The sequence below is a fragment of the Martes martes genome (assembly GCF_963455335.1).
Source record: "Martes martes genome assembly, chromosome: 8".
Classification (NCBI taxonomy): domain Eukaryota; kingdom Metazoa; phylum Chordata; class Mammalia; order Carnivora; family Mustelidae; genus Martes; species Martes martes.
The window spans coordinates 80,619,802-80,639,624 of record NC_137895.1 but is presented as its reverse complement, the minus strand read 5'-3'; the positions used below and the strand labels follow the sequence as shown (position 1 = coordinate 80,639,624).

At 36.2% G+C, this 19,823-nt stretch overlaps 1 protein-coding gene across 4 annotated transcripts in view; it reads left to right on the top strand.

Annotated features, from left to right (window-relative positions):
- NELL2 (neural EGFL like 2) overlaps positions 1 to 19,823 on the top strand; it is a 400,524-nt gene that overhangs the window by 192,884 nt on the left and 187,817 nt on the right. For all 4 annotated transcript variants that reach the window (XM_080811935.1, XM_080811936.1, XM_080811937.1 and 1 more), the window contains exons 11-12: positions 13,914 to 14,005; positions 18,221 to 18,323. In XM_080811935.1, the coding sequence (XP_080668061.1) occupies positions 13,914 to 14,005; positions 18,221 to 18,323 (195 nt within the window). The remainder of the gene's footprint in view (positions 1 to 13,913; positions 14,006 to 18,220; positions 18,324 to 19,823) is intronic.

Here is a 19,823-nt window from a genome sequence, read left to right as displayed (position 1 = left end):
ACATTTGGTAAAAGAAAATGAACCTCCTTTCTGGAGTAATAATCTACCTTCATCCTAGACTTCAAGTTATTCTTAGAAATATTTTTTCAAGTACTATTAGGCACTGAAGGAAACAAAACACCAAGAATAAGAACTTGAAGAAACAACAGATAACAAAAACAGGCTGCAAAAATGTCAGATTAGAATTAACAAACATTTAATACAGTGCAATTATGCACAGTATGTTTAAAGAAATAACAGGTAAATCTCGGTTTATCTTCAGGGAACAATAAAATAAGATAGCTAATTTGAAAAAGGAAAGAAAGAAACCGAAACTCCAAAAATGGAAAATAAAACTGGGAAAAAAAATATAGCCTCGAAAGATGGACTCAACAGCAGAGTAGACAGAGACACATAGAATTAGTGAGCTGGAAAATACATCATAAATTATCTAAAAGTTAGAACAGAAGCATTTAAAAAGATGGAACATACTGAAGAGAACAAAGAAGACAGGCAGGATGTAGGAGAATGTTTATATACATTTCATGTAAGTCCCAAGAATAGAAGGGAGGAAAAATGGCTAAGAATTTTCTGGAACTGATAAAAGACACCAATTTGCAGATTCAAATACCCCAATGAATCACACAAACGATAAGTAAAGATAAATCCTTATCTAGATACAATAATTGGAAAATTGAAGACAAAGAGAAAAATCTAAAAAGGAGACAGTATTTCTTTCAAGGAAGTAATGAATAGACCGATCACACTTTTTTTTTTAAAGACTCCTTTTTTTAGAGCAGCTTGAAGTTCACAACCAAATTGAGAGGAAGGTACAGAGATTTCCCATATACCCCCGTACCCCTACAAATGCACATATTCCCCCATTATCATCATCACTAATCTGAATGGTACATTTGTTACCAAAGATAAACCTGCATTGACACATCATAATCACCCAAAACCCGTGGTTTACCTTAGGATTCACTGTTAGTGTTGTACAATCTGGTGGTTTGGGCAAGGTTTAATGACATATATTCATCATTACCATACAGAGTATTTTCACTGCCCTAAATAGTGCTCTGCCTATTCATTAATCACCCCCAAGTCCATTGCAGTCACTGACCTTTTTTATTGTCCCCATAGTTTTGCCTTTTCCAGAATGTAATATGTTTGGAATCATACAGCCTTTTCAGATTGGCTTGTTTCACTTAGCAATATGAATTTAAGGCTTCTTTATGTCTTTTCATGGCTTAACAGCTCATTTCTTTATTGTTTTTAAAGATTTATTTATTTATTTGAGAGAGAGTGATATCATGCACACATGAGGGGAGGGGCAGAGGGAGAGAACCTTCAGGCAGACTCCCCACTGAGCATGGAGCCCAACGTGGGACTCAGTCCCATGACCCATGAGAACATGACCTGAACCAAAACCAAGAGTCAGACACTCAACTGACTGAGCCACTCAGAGTCCCCAATAGCTCATTTCTTTTTGAACTAACAGTATTCCATTGTCTGGATATACAATTGTTTCTCCATTCACCTACTGAAGGATGATATCTTGGTTGCTTCCAAGTTTTGGCAGTTATGAATAAAGCTGCTAAAAGCTGTGTTGAGGTTTTTGTATGGACATAAGTTTTCAGCTACTTTAGCTAAATGCCAAGGAGAGTACTTGCTCGATATTATGATGAGAGTATGTTTGGTTTTGTAAGAAACTGCTGAACTGTCTTCCCAAGTGGCTGTACCATTTTGATTTCCCACCAGCAATGCATGAAACTTCTGGTTGCTTCACATCCTTGCCAACATTTGGTGTTACCAGTGTTCTGGATCTTGGCCATTCTCACAGTTGTGTAGTGCTATCTCATTGTTTTAATTTGCACTTCCCTGATGGCATGTGATGTGGTGCATCTCTTATGTTTATTTGACATCTGCATATCTTCTTTGGCCCATTTTTAAATTAGATTGTTTTCCTATAGTTGAGTTTTAAGAGTTCTTTTTCTATTTTGTCTAACAGTCCTTTGTCAGATGTGTCTTCTTCCAGTGTCTGTGGCTTGTCTTTTAATACTCTTGACATTTTCTTTTCAGAGAAGAATTTTTAAATTTTAGTTAAGTTCTGCTATCAATGATATCTTTCATGGATCTTGCCTTTGGTGTTGTATTCATAGTATCTTACTTAATAAGTTATTTTAAATTTAAATTTTAAATAAATGAATTTTAAATGAATTTTTTAAAAGATTTTATTTATTTATTTGACAGAGATCACAAGTAGGCAGAGAGACAAGTGGACAGGGAGGGGGAAGCAGGCTCCCCACTGAGCAGAGAGCCTGATGCAGGGCTCGATCCCAGGACCCTGGGATCATGACCTGAGCCGAAGGCAGAGGCTTTAACCCACTGAGCCACACAGGTGCCCCCTAAATGAATTTTAAAAATACATTAATAGCATTATAGTACGGTCAGGAGCAAAATGTGTTAAATGTGCAAAAATGTGTTACTGAGTGAGTGTAGGGGAAAATGGAATGATGAAAAAATATTAAATCCTAAATAAGTTATAAAAGGGGAGAAAAAAAGTGCAGGCAGGGAAAAAGAAAGCACAAAATAAGACAGTAGTTTAAAAATGAATATATCCGTTGTTACACTAAATGTAAATGGGTTAAACAATGAATTTTAAAAGAAAATATTGAAACTGAACTAGTGAAATTCCACTTTATACCATTTAAAAGATGCACATCTAAAGCATAGGAATATAGAAAGGTTAAAACTGAAAGGACAATAAAAGCCCTGGAAAAGAAAGCTGGTTCTCCTGATTAATATCAGACAAAGTAGACTTCAAGGCAAAAAGTATTACTAAAGTTACTTCATAATGAAATTTCAGATCACAGAGAAGACTTAGCAATTTAAATTTGTATGTCCCTAATAATATAGCCTTAACATATATGATACAGAATTGACAGAACTACAAGGAAGGATAGATGAATCCATAGTCAGAATGAAGTTGCAGCAATTGACAGAATACAAACACACACAAATATCACTAGGGATACAGAGCACTTGAATATAATTAACAATCCAAGCCTGATAAACTTATATAGACCATTATGCTCCCAAAGTACAGGTTACATATTCCTGTAAGCACCCTTACAGCATTTAAAATATTGAATATACTGGATAATGATGTTCATCTCAACCACTTTCAAAGAATTGAAATTATAGAGGATATACTGTCTAACCACACTGCAAATGTCTAGAATTCAGTAACAATAGATAAGTAGAAAATTCCATGCTGGAATTCATTCAGTTTCTTAAATAGGCCAAGTTAATTTCCACCTTTGCCTGGAATTTTTTTTTTTTTTTTTTTTTTTGCCCCTGTCATTCTTTCCCATGTTACCTCCTCTCAGCCTTTGGTCTCAACTAAAATTTCATCTCCTCCCAGAAGTATTCTCCGATTCATCCAAAATGACCTCCTAGTTATTAAGTACCTTGGATTTGCTTGTTTTCTTTACTTGTGTTACCTGCAGTTATTTTTTATTTGCCTGGTTAGTTGTCCTTGAGTCCACCTCTATATTGCAGATTCTGTGAGGGCAAGGTCTATGCCTGTTGACTACTGTGTTCCCAGTGCTTAGCACTGCCTGACAAATAGTAACTACTCAAGAGGTATTTACTGAGTGAGAGGATGAGAAGGAACATTTCCATAATTTACTTCTTCATAAATGATGGTAAGGAGGAATACAGCAATAAACATGATAGCATCTTTGAAGTCATGAAATATTATAGGAAGCCCTTTCACTTCTTAATGCCAGAGGCTTTTGAGAGGAGTGTAATCAAATTTTGACATATTATTATGAGAAGTGTTAAGTTTGGGGGTAATTTAATTCTTATTTCCAGACTTAATGTAGTTAACATTTTAACCTCAATGTTTCATTTAGCATAGCTGTAGAAAATTTTACTTAATTAGCCCCCTACGGGGGGCAATTGTCCGAAAATAGGAAAAAGTGCTGTATTTCAACAAATATTTTGTCTCAAAATACAAGCACAGCTGTATTTAATTAGGCTTAATTTCCAGTCTTACAGTGCACTTGAATTTTGTCTCCCTTTCAGCCTCTGTCATCCCCACCATCGTCTTCATCCTATCCCTTATCCTCCAGTTCCATGAATTTTATTACTTTTTTTGAAATTATAAACATTAGTAAGTTATTCAGAAGTTAAGAAAAACCACTGGAAATAGAGCTGTAGGTTTATGATGTTATCCATAATTATAGTATAAGAATAAAATAGTTTTGGCCAGATTCTTACAATAACATCCTATGAGTCATTCTCTGATTTTGTCCAGGATGGAGGTTTATGTTAAAAAGCTCACTAAATTGACTGATTGGATTAATCTACACAGTGATTTGCAACACCACTGTACTTTGGAATCACCTGGATGTTCTTAAAAAACCACTGATGCTGAAGCCCCTCTCCTAGAGACTCTGACTCTGATTTAATTTGTCTGGGTTCTTCCGGTTGGTATTTTTAATAATCTTCTAAGGTGATTCTTACTTGCAAGCAGGATTAATAATCAGTGATCTACAACAACTTTGCTACTCAAAGTGTGATCACTAGTCCAGCTGCATCTGTAACACTTGGAGACTGATTAGACCTGCAGAATCTCAGATCTACTGAATCAGGATTTTCGTATAAATAGGATCTCCAGGTGAATCAAGAAACACTCATCTACAATTTCCATTGGCTCTATTAAAAAATTTTAAAAAGCTCTCAACTGAATTGAGGCTAAGCCTGTACACTTAATGTTCCCATAATATGATTTTCATGCTAACCAAGAGGTAGTTGTTGTTCCCAAACCTGTTTATGCCACTTGTATTTGTCTTGCAATTGTAATGTTATTGAATTGCTGTAAGTACATATATAAGATGTAAACCAGTGAAATATGAATGTGAAAAGAAATACTTTTTTAAAATAAAAATTGAGTAGAGTGCTTTGAAAAACACTGATAAAATCAAACTGCTAAAAAACATACTCTTGAATTAGATGTCAGTAAGACAGCTTAAAATGTTGTGGAATCGAATTAGAATGAGCCCTCTTTAGATTGCTTGGCAAGTGTCTACCTTTGTCCACTTAAAAACAATTAGAAATGGTAGGCAACCCTATGTTTTAGTTATATAACCAAGTATGCGATAAAGCATAATCAACGAATCCATACTAAAGAAAAGTGTTGTACTTCAAAATCTCGTTGAGTGAGTATGGATTTGTGTTTTAAATTAAAATGTTTAAGTACCTATTTATTGTTGTCTATGATTTCTCACTTTAACTGATTTTTTTCAAACAACGGACCAAATAACTATCCAAATAACATAGACGAAAAGGCTTCTACTGAATATCTATGTGACTGTCCCATTTAAGTGTTAATTGTATTTTTCTCTTTCCTAGTTCTTTTTTCTCTGCATAGTAAAATAGTTTGCAAGCTTAGCTGAACCTGGGCAGCTTTAAAAAAATAAAGAGACCCAGGTCCGACACTTAGAGATTCTTTTTAATTGCTCTGGCATACAGAGTTTTAATGTTCTTCAAGTGATTTTAATATGCCTCCACAGTTGAGAACTGTTGGCCTAGCAGGTTGGGAGCATTTAAATTTGTTATAAAATCAATGTATAATAAATCAGTTCCAGCTTATATAGGTATCCTGAGTAGATGCCCATTAGGATCCAGGTACACTAAGCATATTGTTACGAGCATTATTCTATTTTATTCTCTGAATATATCATGAATACTCTTACCCCAACTTAAATCATATTAAAGTATTTCAGTGCTCATTTTCAGATGCTCCTCTTCTGTGGAGCGTTTCCAGTTCAACTCTTGTAAGGCGTTGTTCTTCCTTTCTGTTCCCACACTACCTCTCAGTTGTATGTGGTTACTTGTGTGTGTGGTCATCTGTTTCCAATGCTTGGCTGAATCCTCCTGGGAGGCAGGAAGGCACCTGCCTAATACAGCAACTAGTGGACAGTAGGTTATCAAAACTGCTCCCCTTGTCCACTGGGTGTTGCGACTCTTCCAGCAAAACACTTTAGGAACTCATTTTGTTTCTCTGGTTTAACCTTTTGTTGCTTTCTACTTTACTTTTCTCCTCCTCCATCCCAAGTACACTTTTCAGTGTTTCTGTCCTCTGCTGCTTCCTCTGCTTCCACCTCCCTCCTCATTGTGCTGCCCTTTCTGCATGTCTGATACGCCGAGCTGGCTCCCTTTGACCTTGAGGTTCTTCTAGCCCCGTGGCTCAAATTCCTTGCATTATGGAAGGATTCATTAGTGTATCTCTCAGAAAACTGCATTTAAAATATGTCCTCCTAAGAGGCCTACCCTCCCCCAACACTTTCCTCTTTGTTTTGTGTGTACCAAAGGTTATTTTATTTTATTTTTGTTTTTTTAAATTTTATTTTATTTTTCCAGTGTTCCAAGATTCATTGTTTATGCACTGCACCCAGTGCTCCATGCAATACGTGCCCTCCATAATACCCACCACCAGGCTTACCTAACCTCCTACCCCTTCCCTCCAAAACCCTTAGTTTGTTTCTCAGAGTCCACAGTCTCTCATGGTTTTTCTTCCCCTTTAATTCCCCCAATTCACTTTTCCTTTCCTTCTCCTAATGTCTACAAGAGGTTGTTTTAAAACTACACCATCACTGTTTCAGGGTCTTTACTTGTAATCTCTTAATTGAGTACAGATGCGTGGTTTATAATGCAAAGGGTCCTGCTTTATAATACATGTTCAACATCTCCATACTATAATATCAAAGCAACCTGTATCTAAAAGGTGCTAGTCATTTGGAAAGAAGTTTTCCAAAAGTTAAACCAAAGGTTAGGTGTTCAAATTTTGATTGAGTTCACTGGATTTTTAGTGGTAAGAAAAGATATACAGAAGGACTGTCAGATGAATTCTAGTCCTGGCTTTGAAACTGACAATGTGTGAAATTTTCCTTATTATAGTTTACATTATGTTTTCTTTGTAAAATGATAAAACCTGTTGCCTCATGTGTATTCATACTGTCATTTTAATAGCATGCATGTATTGACACAAATGCTGTATTTTTCTCTAATTCTTTACTTCCACTCATTAAATTTATTTTTCTCATCCCCAGAAGATTAAATGAATTGGTCACATTTTTTAAAGACTCCATTGTATGATATGTAAGCCAGGATCAAGAATAAGGCCAGTGATAGAAAGGTAGCTAAATCAAGTGAATTCTAGAATATGTCTTACTTGCCATTTAAATTGGTAAAATTAAATCAGGGGAAAAAGCGCACTGACTCTTTCCTTCCACCTACGCACTTGGCCTTTGTCTATTATCCTCTAAATATCCATTTCCCGTTTTCCCAGTTTATAACCCTGTAACCCAAAGGCTGATTTGGGCAGGGTGTTAGAATTTTTGCTTTTGTTCTATTCTGATAGTTATTTTTATCCTTCTTTACTTCCTAACCCCTTACTACTGCTAGATTTATGGTGTTTCAGGGCCGTTCTCTTTTTGGAAGAATAGGCTACTGACCTAAATTAAGGCCCCCTAGGAGAAGCACTCTTTGGTCCTTTAGAAGCCCAAGGACATGATATATATAAAATGGGACGGGAGGGTTGCACATCTACTCTCATGATCTCATTTCCGAAACTCTAATATTAGCTTTGCAAACAACTAAATTCCCAAACAATTAATGAGATTTAGTTAAAGGAAGTGGTCATGTATAATTAATGAATTCGTGAATTATTTAAACACCCTGAAATTCTGATCATTTTAAATAGCATTGGCTCATAAAAAATGGCTTTCTGTAGAGGAGGGAGAAGTTTTGCCATCAAATTGTCCAAGCTGACTTCTGTTGTACATGGTACCTTGTATTATTCATGTTAATAAGTTACTGCTGTAGCAAGAGCTGGTATTTTTCTTTCATTAGCTGATAAGCAAACCTGCTCCCATTTTAGGTACTTCGGCTCTGCCGCAGTGAAAAGTACGCTGCCATTTTACAAAAAGGGCCAAATATTTCTGTGAGACTCAATTTAGAGAATCTTTATAAGAGGCAAAATCAAAGGATAAGGCCAAATGTAAAGAAAAATGTGCAGATCAAAGAGGTCCAATTCACTTGTTTTCGGGTTTTTCATCAAACAGTAAGCTGGAGGAGAATTTACCAAAAAATTCAGCAAACCTTTTGAGTTTATTATGCACAGCCAGGGCTGGGTGCTGAATAAGATCCGAAGACAAATAAGACTCTGTCCTCGTCTTCATATAGGAAAGATTTCAAAAGTACATAACTAACTCAAGGAGAAAAGGAAAAATGTGTTTAGTGCTCTAATAGAGATTGAAGCATTATAGAAGAGGGAAAAATTAATTTTAGCAGCTAGTGCACAAGACTTTTATTATAACTATATTGTTAAGAACTGACTCCAAGTGAGTCCAGATTACTAAAAAACATCGTAGGCTGAAAAAATGCAGCATGGCTGATTGGAGTCTTTTAAGAGTACCGAAACAATTTTAGATTTTTTTTTTGCTTGACTCCACAGAATCTTAGCCTGCCTCTTGAATGCATTTATTGTACTTTCTTTTTAAATAGCTATAATAAAATATAAATATACATAATTACAGTTAATGGGATATTTTCTCATCCAACAGCTTTGACTGGTATATCACTAACAAATAACTATCATGTTGGCCCAGAATATAATAACTGCCATTGTACGTGGATGTTTAAGACCTCCCAGAGGAAATTGAGATATCGAAGAAGACCACATAAAAACCACTACTATCTACAAATCTGCCCTTAATAGACAGCCTAAACAGTCTAAAGATCATGGATACCTGGTGTTTTCAAAGAGGATTGTAAAGAAATAATAAATCCCATTTCTCGCCTAAGTGGATTACATTGGTTTTCTTTTTGGTATCTGTAACTTTTAATTTTGTTTTGGATCATTTTTAAAAGTGTCGATATCAACTGGAAGGTTTAAAGTAGACTCCTACATTTCAATCTGACAATGAAAAGGAAAAGCAAGGAAATGTTTAGAAGGGAAATATGATATATCCTTTCATTTTTTATACTCTAAAATATTTTTTATGTAGATTCAGATGATTCTACAAAGGTTTGCAGAAGTTGATTTAAATCTCCTTAGAGGGACCTGCATTTTCTATCTCTGTATTAATGACCAGTAAGTTGAGATTTTAATGTGTAACTTAGGACTTCTAGAGTTTTACTGGCTTCTTTCACTTACCCACTTCTCAGTCTGTGTACCAGTTCTTATCTTCTTGTTTCTTGTTAATTTTTTTTTTTTAAGATCTTGTTTATTTATTTGTCAAAGAGAGAGAGCATGTGCACAAGCAGGCAGAGTGGCAGGCATAGGCGGAGAGAGAAACAGCCTCCCCACCGAGCAAGGAGCCCGATGCGGGTCTCGATCCTAGGACCCTGGGATCATGACCTGAGCTGAAGGCAGCGGCTTAACCAACTGAGCCACCCAGGTGTCCCTCATGTTAATTGTTAAAATGAGGGGGAAGTGAAGTGAAAATAATTCACATTAATTGCTTTTGCAGATTCTCTCACCATTATTGTGCTAGTGATGATGTAATTAGCGATGTTTAATATAGCCTTGGTAAAACATATGTACCATTTTTTATATCATCCCATTGACTTTCCCCGAGTTCTAACTAATGTCTCCACCTATGGCTGAAGAAGCTACGCACGGGATAGTTCTGGGTGACGTAATTCATGTAAACCATGATATGAATGGTATTCCCTTGGATTATGCAAACAGCAGCATATACCAGAGTCTTAGTCAATATGCATTTGAAATTGGTTAATATTAATAACTTCAGAGTAGTTGTAGTGTATTCATTGGGGCATAGCTTCTTAGTCTGAAAAGTGAGATGCCTATGTGAATGAAATAATATCCATCTTCCTCCAAAATTCTTATCCTAAAAATATGCATGTAATATGCTCAGTAAGCATTTATCATAGGTATTTGAAAATGTGGACTTGTTGATATAATTCTTCTCTAAGCTGGTAAATAATTTGGGGCATAGAAATCCAGAGTTATGTCATAAGAAACTTAATGCTTCTGTATCCACATGCGCGTGAACACACACACACACCCCCCCAAAGCTAGGAAAGAATGAACCTTCTATGAGCAGGTGAATGCAATTGAATTATAGAAGAAATCAATACAGCAAAACGATTATTCCTTTGTTGTTTTGTGGAGGAAATGATTTCTTTTACTGTATATTCTATTGAGGAGGAGTAAGCAGGCAGATACATTTCAGTTAGGGAATTCTAGAGGTTTGTTTGTTTGTTTGTTTGTTTGTTTTTGCAATATTCTCATAGCCACAGGGTTATTGTCTCTGAGCCTTTGTCTCTAATACTTGCAGGGGCTGGCCTTGGTTAAAGTCTAGGCACGGGCCTTATGTGCTTTCCCGGCTCTGTTTTGACACTTCATTTCTCAGAGCTCAGTTCCTTCATCTTGCCTTCTTCTTGTGTATGGACCTTATTTTGATTAGCTACCTCATTTTTCCTTAAAGTGTATCTGCATTTTTTAAATGTCTCAATATTTCCTCTTCAAATTTATTTGCTCTCTGTTCCACTCTCTCATGCTTTTCTAAGCAACCTATTCTTAGAAACTCTTCATGGTTTAAAATGATTTACTATGATAGCCCCCTGTGCTGGGCACCTCTCTATCCCACTTCCATTCCCTCTCCTTCTCTGCCCTTTTCTCTGACCCAGGAGTCTGCTGGATCACCCCGGTCTCCTTGCCAACCAGCTTTGGATAGGCTTTGCCAACGGGAGGCCCTGTCAGGAAATTAGAAGGCAGGAGGAGAGAGACTTGGCCACATTTTTTTCCCTGTTCCTTCTCTGTAGTGCTCTGTGTTTCTGGCAGTAGCTGTGTCTCTCCTGATTATGGTTCCCTCTAGGCACTGCTTCCCCATAACCCAGACTCATATGGGGCTCCAGTAAAACCATTTCCTGTCCTTGTTTCTTAGCCCTTTGGTGCTGATGATTTCCCACTATGGTGCTGATGAGCCAGAGCCTGGGTCCTTCTCCAGCCTGTTTGTTTCCTTTTGTCCCCTCAGGGAAGTTCACCACTCAGTCCCCTGTGTTTACATATAACTAATGAATTTCACAAATATAAGACTTCATTTTGGCTTTTATTGTAGTCAGTTGTGGATGAGTCTGACTGCCCCACTACATAGTGAGGGCATGCATCATGTCTCATTCGTCTCTGGATTTTACTTACCTAGCACACTACCTGGCATATAATAGGAGCCCAGAATACATACCTGTTAAATGTATCAATAAATTAATATGACTTTTTTTCTTTCAACTTATTCCTAATGGTATTTTCAGAATTCCTTGTAGTATTTTTAGTGATGATTATAGATTTTCTAAGTTTCTTTATTTTTTTTTTTAAAGATTTTATTTACTTATTTGAGAGAAAGCATGAGCACAAGCAGGGTGAGGGGCAGAGGGAGAAGCAAGCCTTCTGCTGAACAGGGAGCCCAATATGGGGCTCGATCCCAGGACCATGGGATCATGACCTGAGCCAAAGGCAGATGCTTAACAAACTAAGCCTTCCAGGTGCCAATTTCCAGTTCTAATTTCATAGAAAATTAGAAAAACAATTTTCTAAGTTTCTTAACATTTTCCACTTAAGAGCCTAGGGAAGATACATCCTGGTAGCCTTACTAGGTATTGGGGATAAGCCTCAGAATTATGGAAATCACAGCAACTGATCAATAAAGAAACAAGATAAAAATCACTCATGTTGGGGGTCTCCCTAAGCCAAGTTCACCATATTTGTGCTCATTGTTTGAAAGGAAATGAAGCAATTGTGATCTCATTCGCTTTTGTGCTTTCTCCCTCTGCCAAGCTCCATTTGGTGCCCTATTGTCCCACAAGTTGCCTATTTGAGTTTTTTGAATTAAGAGTTTAAAACAGAAGCTCCGTCTGCTCTGCCTGAATATTAAATTATCGTAAGACTTTGTATAAGAAGAACTTACCCTTGTGTTTATTACAGTTTCCTTTCCCTTCTAAGACTTGGGATATCAGGTTTTTTTCAATGTACCCTTGGACTTGAAGAGGCTGCAGTTATCAAGTCATATAATAAAATAGCCTTCGATACCTTTGAATGGCAAGTGCTGTGGAGAAGTTAAGATGGTTTTATTTATTCGTATTATCTTATAAAATGTGGTACTTATTAAGTATCACTGAACACACAATGTGTCAGAATTTGGTATTTTGAGAACACTGGATTACTGAACCTCATAAGCGAGGTTTATGTAAAAATACATGTTGGACAGATATAATTTATAATCAATCATGTTCTCTAAGTAAATGCACATGCTATTTTAATTCATAATATGACAGATAGTATGCAACTGACACATCCATACTTTCATTTTGAATATTAATAAGTACATAACCTGTACCCAGCTTTAAAGTAATGTAATTTATGCAAGTATGTTGTATTCTTTTCTGGCAAGCTCCAAAATTTAAAATCAGTTCACCAGTGATATGTATTCTATAGCGAAATTTGTTGATAAAAGCTGAGTAAAGAGATCATTGAAGGATGACATTTTAACAACATGCATGCTTTCCATTATTTAAGTGTGTAGCTTTTAAATAATTGGTTAATTATTCAGTGAAGATATAAGTTGGTTTATGTTTTAAATAAGAATATTTGTGCAACTATGTGTACGTTTAATAGTAATAAGAATTATGTAATATCTTTGTTACCAATTATTAGAAGGAACCTGGTACTTTTTTCAGTAATGATAAAAATAGTATTTATTAAAGCAAAGTACTAAGATAACTTGGTACTTTTGAAAGTTATGGGAATATGTGAATTCTGCAGAGGGAAAAACTTTCTTCAAATTCCCACAAAGGAATTAGAGGAAAATGTACACATCCATTTTGTAAAGTCTGTATGGTTAAAATTAAAAATTGGGTTTAGTAAACAAGGCTAACAAACTGCTTGAGTGTTTTCTCACCAGATAATCACTTCCACTGCTAGTTTTCTAGATGCTAAGGAGCTCCAAAGCATCCACAATATCGAGTGCCTTTTCAAAACAAACAAACAAAATACAAAGTTGCAAAAACAAAAGTTAGTTCAGAGTCTTAAAAAAAGCCACTAAATCAGAGGGGGATTCTGAAGGTTAAGTTTTCTAGGCGGGGGTAGCTATCTCTGGTTAGGTGACGAGTCAGCACGGGGAGTGTGAACCATTCACTTCAAATCAAGCAATTTCTGTTGGCAAAATGTTTATGTGAATTGAAACTGTTTTGAAAGTCTCAAAAATTATTTGATGATTTCTATGTATTTTCACTAATTAAAAATGTTTTCCTATCAAACCCGAAGTTCTATTTTAAAATTTTATTTAATTGGTGATGGAAACAGGCCCAGATTAAGATTTTTTCAGCATCCTAAATAGGGTACCCTAATCCACATGTATTTACAAGTTACATAGCGCTAACATTTTCGTGTATGTACTGAAAATAGCTTAATAGTGAAAATAGCTTCTTTTGAATTTTGTTTTTAAAATTCTGTAATGGTATGTAAAAAAATGCACTTTTTTCATATTTGTGTTGCCTTGATTGGTAGCTGCTCCAGGCACCTGCTTAATATGCCCTAAATGCAATGTCATCTAGTAGACAAGTCATCTGAAAGTATGCTCATTGGCACAACTTTTTTAGAGTCCATTTGTGACTACTCATTGTCCTCACCCTTTTTATACCTTATTTTACTCCCAGCCCTTAATGGGCCTAACAATAACTGGATCCTGCATGTGCCTTATGTTAGACTGAATTTAGGTTTATGGTTACTCAGACACTTTGAAAAGGCTTAAGACCATGCAAAATAGAATCTGAACACCTCCCAACAATTTTTCCTAAAGGAAAATTAAAAATACATATATATGTATTTTTTTATTCCACAGCAATATGCCAATTTCAAGGACGGACCTACTTTGAAGGAGAGAGAAATACAGTTTATTCTTCCTCTGGAGTATGTGTTCTCTATGAGTGCAAGGTAAGGAAACTCTTCATGGGTCATTCAGAATTCTTTATTATGTAAACAGTAACTATTTCTTTAAAACATCACACTTGTAATACCTTTAAAACATTTAAGGCAAAGAAAAATTAGAAGATATTAATTATAATTCAAAGAGAAATTCCCATTAATGTTTTTAAATATGTAAATTAATGGCTGTAATTTCCCCATTAAATAAAATACTGTTTTGTCCAATTAAAGTTTTATGAAGTTGTCTTATTTTTCCAAACTTAAACTAACTCCTGTGAAGAAAATTTAGGTAAAGTTAGACTCAGCCTGTTGTCACTTAACTGTTTTCTACCCATGTGACAAATATCATTCAGTTCAGTGGAAAATCATAAAAGTGACCTAATAAAAATTAGGTGCTGGATGGAGATGAGGCTGATACTATTATTAATCCCTTTGGTAAGAATATTTTAAATGATTTGAAGGGAAATTCTTTATAAATTTACTGTGGTCTCCTTAAGTATGCTTCAGAAGCAGAGGTGAGTGTTTTTATCTCTGCTGCTTGACCTGCTAAGTGAAAAAGTAAATATGTTTCATAAAACTTTTCATTTTTGCCCTTTACAAACTATATTTCTTGACCATAATGTGATATTGCAAGCCATATTCTATCTGAGGAAAACTCTGCATATAAGGTTTCTGCTTTAGAGTTCCCTTTACATTTGATCCTTTTCTCTTTAAATGCCTTCTCTTTAAATGGTTTTTGGGGATAATTTAGTATGCATAGATTATGTAGAAAAGGAAGATGTTGCCAGCACGACCCATAAATTGTGAGCATTTATATAATTATTCAGTATTAGGGAAAGGAAAATCCTAAGAATTTTGCCACAATAAATTGGAAGAAGCCAGCTCTACACTTCATGCATCGTAGGTTGAAAGTCCTTTGGGATAAGCAAGGAGGAAACGTAAGAGAGGCAAGACTGTGACAGATTTGGTTTCTAGAATATGAGAGGTCTGATGTCTTCATGCCCATTATAAAATATTCAAGCTGCTTCTTCAGGCTTTAAGTCAGCTCTCCTATAGTGCGGGTCACCATCTTAAAGACAAGGGAGCGAAGTACAGGGACATTAACATGAATTCCCAAGCCTGTATTTCAGGATGGATTGTCCCCTGCCAGCACCCTATACCACCACTGTTTTGAGTGAAGTAGGTCCCACTATAAATGTAAGGATTGAAAGACTAGAGTGAAGTCTAGTAACTACAAATTAAGAAAAGGGAATCAGAGGAAAGTTACTTCAAGGAAAGTGGAAAACTTTTGTCAGCTGTTTTCTAACTTTGAAATACCAGTTCTAACTTTAAATATCTTGAGGGCATTTGGAATTTCCCAATGGATATGTGTATGTATGTGTTGTGTGGGAAGGGTGTGTGTGTGTGTGTGTGTGTATTCTTTTCATCTGACCAGTGTGTCTCATAATACTGATAATTATGGCTTAGAAATTTATTGGAACAGTTGCCTATTTGACTGTAAGATAGCTATGGGATGATTTCATTTTAAAATGGGTTATGGGGCACCTGGGTGGTTAAGCATCTGCTTTCGGCTCAGGTCATGATCCCAGGGTCTTAGGGATTGAAGCCTGCATCAGGCACCCTGCTCTGCAGGGAGCCTGTGTCTCCCTCTCCCACTACCCCCTGCTTGTGTTCCTTCTCTTGTTCTGTCTTTCTCTCTCTGTCAAATAAATAAATAAAGTCTTTTTAAAAAAAAAAATGGGTTAAAGGGGCGCCTGGGTGGCTCAGTGGGTTAAAGCCTCTGCCTTTGGCTCAGGTCGTGATTCCAGGGTCCTGGGATCAGGCCCCGCATCGGGCTCTCTGCTCAGCGGGGAGCCTGCTCCCTCCTCTCTCTTTGCCTGCTTCTCTGCCTACTTGTGATCTCTGTCAAATAAATAAAATCTTAAAAAAAAATTAGGAATGCTGATCTCAGCATCACCCAGTTCTTAAAAAAAAAAAAAAAATGGGTTAGAGAGAAGTCTGTATGTAGACAACTCTGAAAGTGCCTACCCTCTGAAAGTAAATATTGAATGAATGAACAAACGTTCCTTCTTATTTATTCAAACAAAAGGCATCATTGCCTCTCCAGTGCTCTGCTGTCCAATAGAAATATGTAAGCCACAAACAATAATTTTTTATTGAGATAATTTTTCTATATTTAACCCGATATATGCAAAATATTATCATTTTAACATGTAATCAACATGAAATTCTTAAAGAACTATTACACATTCTATTGTCACACTAATCCTTCAAAATCTTGACTGTATTTCTGTTTACAGTATTCAGGAGCTCCATGTAGCTAGTGGCTATTGGTTGTACAGCGCAGCTGTACCAGATTATCATAAGTTTTTGGAGTTCTTTATTTATTTTAGAAAAAGAGAGAGAGAGAGAAAATGCAAGAGTGGGGAAAGGGCAGATGGAGAAGGAGAGAGAATCTGTTGTCTGCGCTGAGCCTGGAACCCCACAAGGCGCTCGATCTCACAATCCTGAGATCATGACCTGAACTGAAATCAAGAGTGGGACACTCAACCGACTGCACCACTCAGGCACCCCAGACTAAATTCTTGACATTAAGAACTTTCATTGTTTCACTTCCCTTCTGACAGCTCTCTTAAGCTTTTATTTCCCAGGCTGTGGACAGTAGTCCTTCATTGTTCCTTTATTTTCACTTTTGTGGCCTTGAAAGTTTGTCCTGGGGGTATGTGACTTCAATAGTGACACTGGAAAACACGCCGTTCTGAAGATAAGATTACCAGAATGGATAGTATTGTCAGACCAAAGGAAGACTAGCATTTGACTCCACTATAGCCATGCCTGCTACCACTCATTTTTCTTTAGGTGTAATTGACATACACTATTATACTAGTACCACATGTACAACCTAGTGATTCGACAATTACATACATTATGGAATGCTCACCATGACAAGTGTAGTTATCATCTGTCACCATGTGATGTTATTACAGTATTATTGATGTATTCCCTATGCTGTATTTTTCACCCTTTTAATTTATTTAGTTTGTAAATGGAAATTTGTACCTCTTAATTTCCTTTACCTATTTTACCCATCCCCTCCCCTTTCTGGCAACCACCAGTTTGTTTTCTGTATTTATGAGTCTATTTCTGTTTTTGTTTCTTTTGTTTTTTAGATGCCACATGTAAGTGAAACTGTATGGTATTTGTCTGTTTCAGTCTGACATTTCACTTAGTATTATATGTCCATCCATGTTGTCACAAATGGCAACATTTCATTTCTTTTTTATGGCTAAGTAGTATTTCGTTGTCTGTCTCACATCTTCCTTATCCATTCATCTCTCAATGGACACTTAGTTTGCTTCCATATCTTGGCTATTATAAGTAATGCTTCAGTAAGCATCAGGGTGCCTATGTCTTTTTGAGTTAGTGTTTGGGGTTTGTTTGTTTGTTTTTGAGAAAAAACCCAGAAGTAGAATTACAGGATTGTATTGTCCTGCCACTTTGTTGATAGGATCATCTTCAAACCATTATATTCTCTTTTCTGTAGATACTCCAGGAAGATGGAAATGTTGAAATTAGTACTTCTTCCATAAAAGTAGTCCTTAATAGAAAAGAGACCTAAAAATTTAAGCTTTTGAGTGGTATTAAAATGGAAGCCTATAAGTTCCAACATTTTATTACTTATATGCTGCTCTAGTTAATGACCCTTGTTCTTAAGAAATAGGAGGTTGACAGTATAGAAGCCAACCAAATCCTGCCTTCTTTTCCTTTTGGGTTTTGGGAGAGATCCCCAATATTCCTTATCAGAATCTCTTCATAATAGTCTAGAAAATTTTGAAATGAGAATGTTTAAAAGGCTCAGTTTTTATCTGTTGTTTTTTTCAAAGTGAGCCATTGATCTAATTCAAGCTATAATTGTGCCACAGTTGTCATCTTGATGTACAAATACATTATAAAACTAAAAGAATTTTTCAGGATTCCCTCATTGTTTGGCAAATTATTTATATGGCTGCAATGTGTTATGCTCCAATCCCTGCTGGTCCATTATAAAGACTTTCCAGTTATGATCTAATGTCATTTTGTGAATGAGCCTATAACCTATGCAAAGGATCTCAGGAGAAAATTTTTCTCTTGTGGACGGAGAACCTTCCCAGATGCTGGATCTAGGAACTTCTTAGTATACCCTAATTCAGAGGTTTGAAAGATTTACTTTCTGTTGTCTAATAGGACCAAACCATGAAACTGGTTGAAAGTTCAGGCTGTCCGGCTTTGGATTGTCCAGAATCTCATCAGATTACCTTGTCTCATAGCTGTTGCAAAGTGTGTAAAGGTAAGACTTTTTGGTAAAGTAAGATTTATGTGCATGAGTCATTGTTGGAGTCTAGTTTAACTGACACGAAATAAAAATTTTTATAAGCAAGTTATTTCCAAAGAATAACAGTATTTTCTTAAATGCTTATCTATGTGGGTAGCTAGTCACAGAATATTTATTATAGTTTTTGAATTAAAATCAAGATGTTTCCATACATTTTTGCTATGTATGTCAAGCCCTGGGTCTGTAAGGTTCTCTCTGTGTGCTCGTTCTGAGCCAGCATGACTCTGCTGAAGAAATTGACACAGCAGTGCTGAGTTATCTTATTGGTTTCTTTTTCCTTTTGTCTGTGTGTATGTGTGTGTGTTTGTGACTTTCATTCCTCTTTCGTTTGTTTTGGAATTGACTTTGTACAATTTTCATTTTGATTTTCAGATCCCTGTCTTCTCAATTCTACTCTCTTTTACTCATAGGCTTCTGTACTCCTGAGAAGACTGGGGCCATCAGCCATGCATCCCTTATTCTGTGTTTCCTCTGTAATGATAGGCCTAGGACTAATAAGTAGAAGGGACTTAGATTTTTGTTCAATATAGGAAAACAGTAAAATTTGAGCCATTCACAAATGCAGTGGGTTGCCTCAGGAGGCAGTAAATTTCCCATCACTGTTGGTTCTAAAACTTTGTATTTTATTACAGATTGAAACATTAAACAAAAGGATTAATTATGTGGAACTCTTTAAGATCCCTACCCATCACAAGACTATATGTGCCTTTCTGTACATGTCTTCCTAGATTTGTGATGGGGTTATGTCTCTGTAACCCCATAAGCTGAAAATATCATTAAGTCAAAAATGCATTTAAAGGTCGCCTGGGTGGCTCTGGGGCGCCTGGGTGGCTCAGTGGGTTGAAGTGCCTTCGGCTCAGGTTGTGATACCAGGGCCCTGAGATCGAGCCCTGCATCAGGCTCTCTGCTTAGCATGGAGCCTGCTTCCCTTCCTCTCTTTCTGCCTGCCTCTCTGCCTACCTGTGATCTCTGTCTGTCAAATAAATAAATAAAAACTTTTTAAAAAAATGCATTTAATACATCTAACCTATCAAACGTCATGGCTTAGCCTAGTCTACCATCAGTGTCCTCAGAATACTTGTAGGCATACCTTATTTTATTATGCTTTGCTTTATTGTGCTTTGTAGATACTGTGTTTTTACAAATTGAAAGTTCACAGCAACCCTGTGTCAAGCGAGTCCATTGGCTCCATTTTCCAATAGCATCTGCTCTCTTCATGTGTGTGTTTGGAAAACCTCACAATATTTCAAAATTTGTCATTATTGTTACAATGGTTACAGCGATCTGTGATCAGTGATTACAACTCACTGAAAGCTCAGCTGATGGCTAGTACTTTTTACCAAGGCATTCTTAAATTTAGGTGTGTACATTTTTAAAACATAATTATATTGTGTAATTAATTGACTACAATATAGCTTTAGACTATAGGCTACAACATAACTTTTATATGCACTA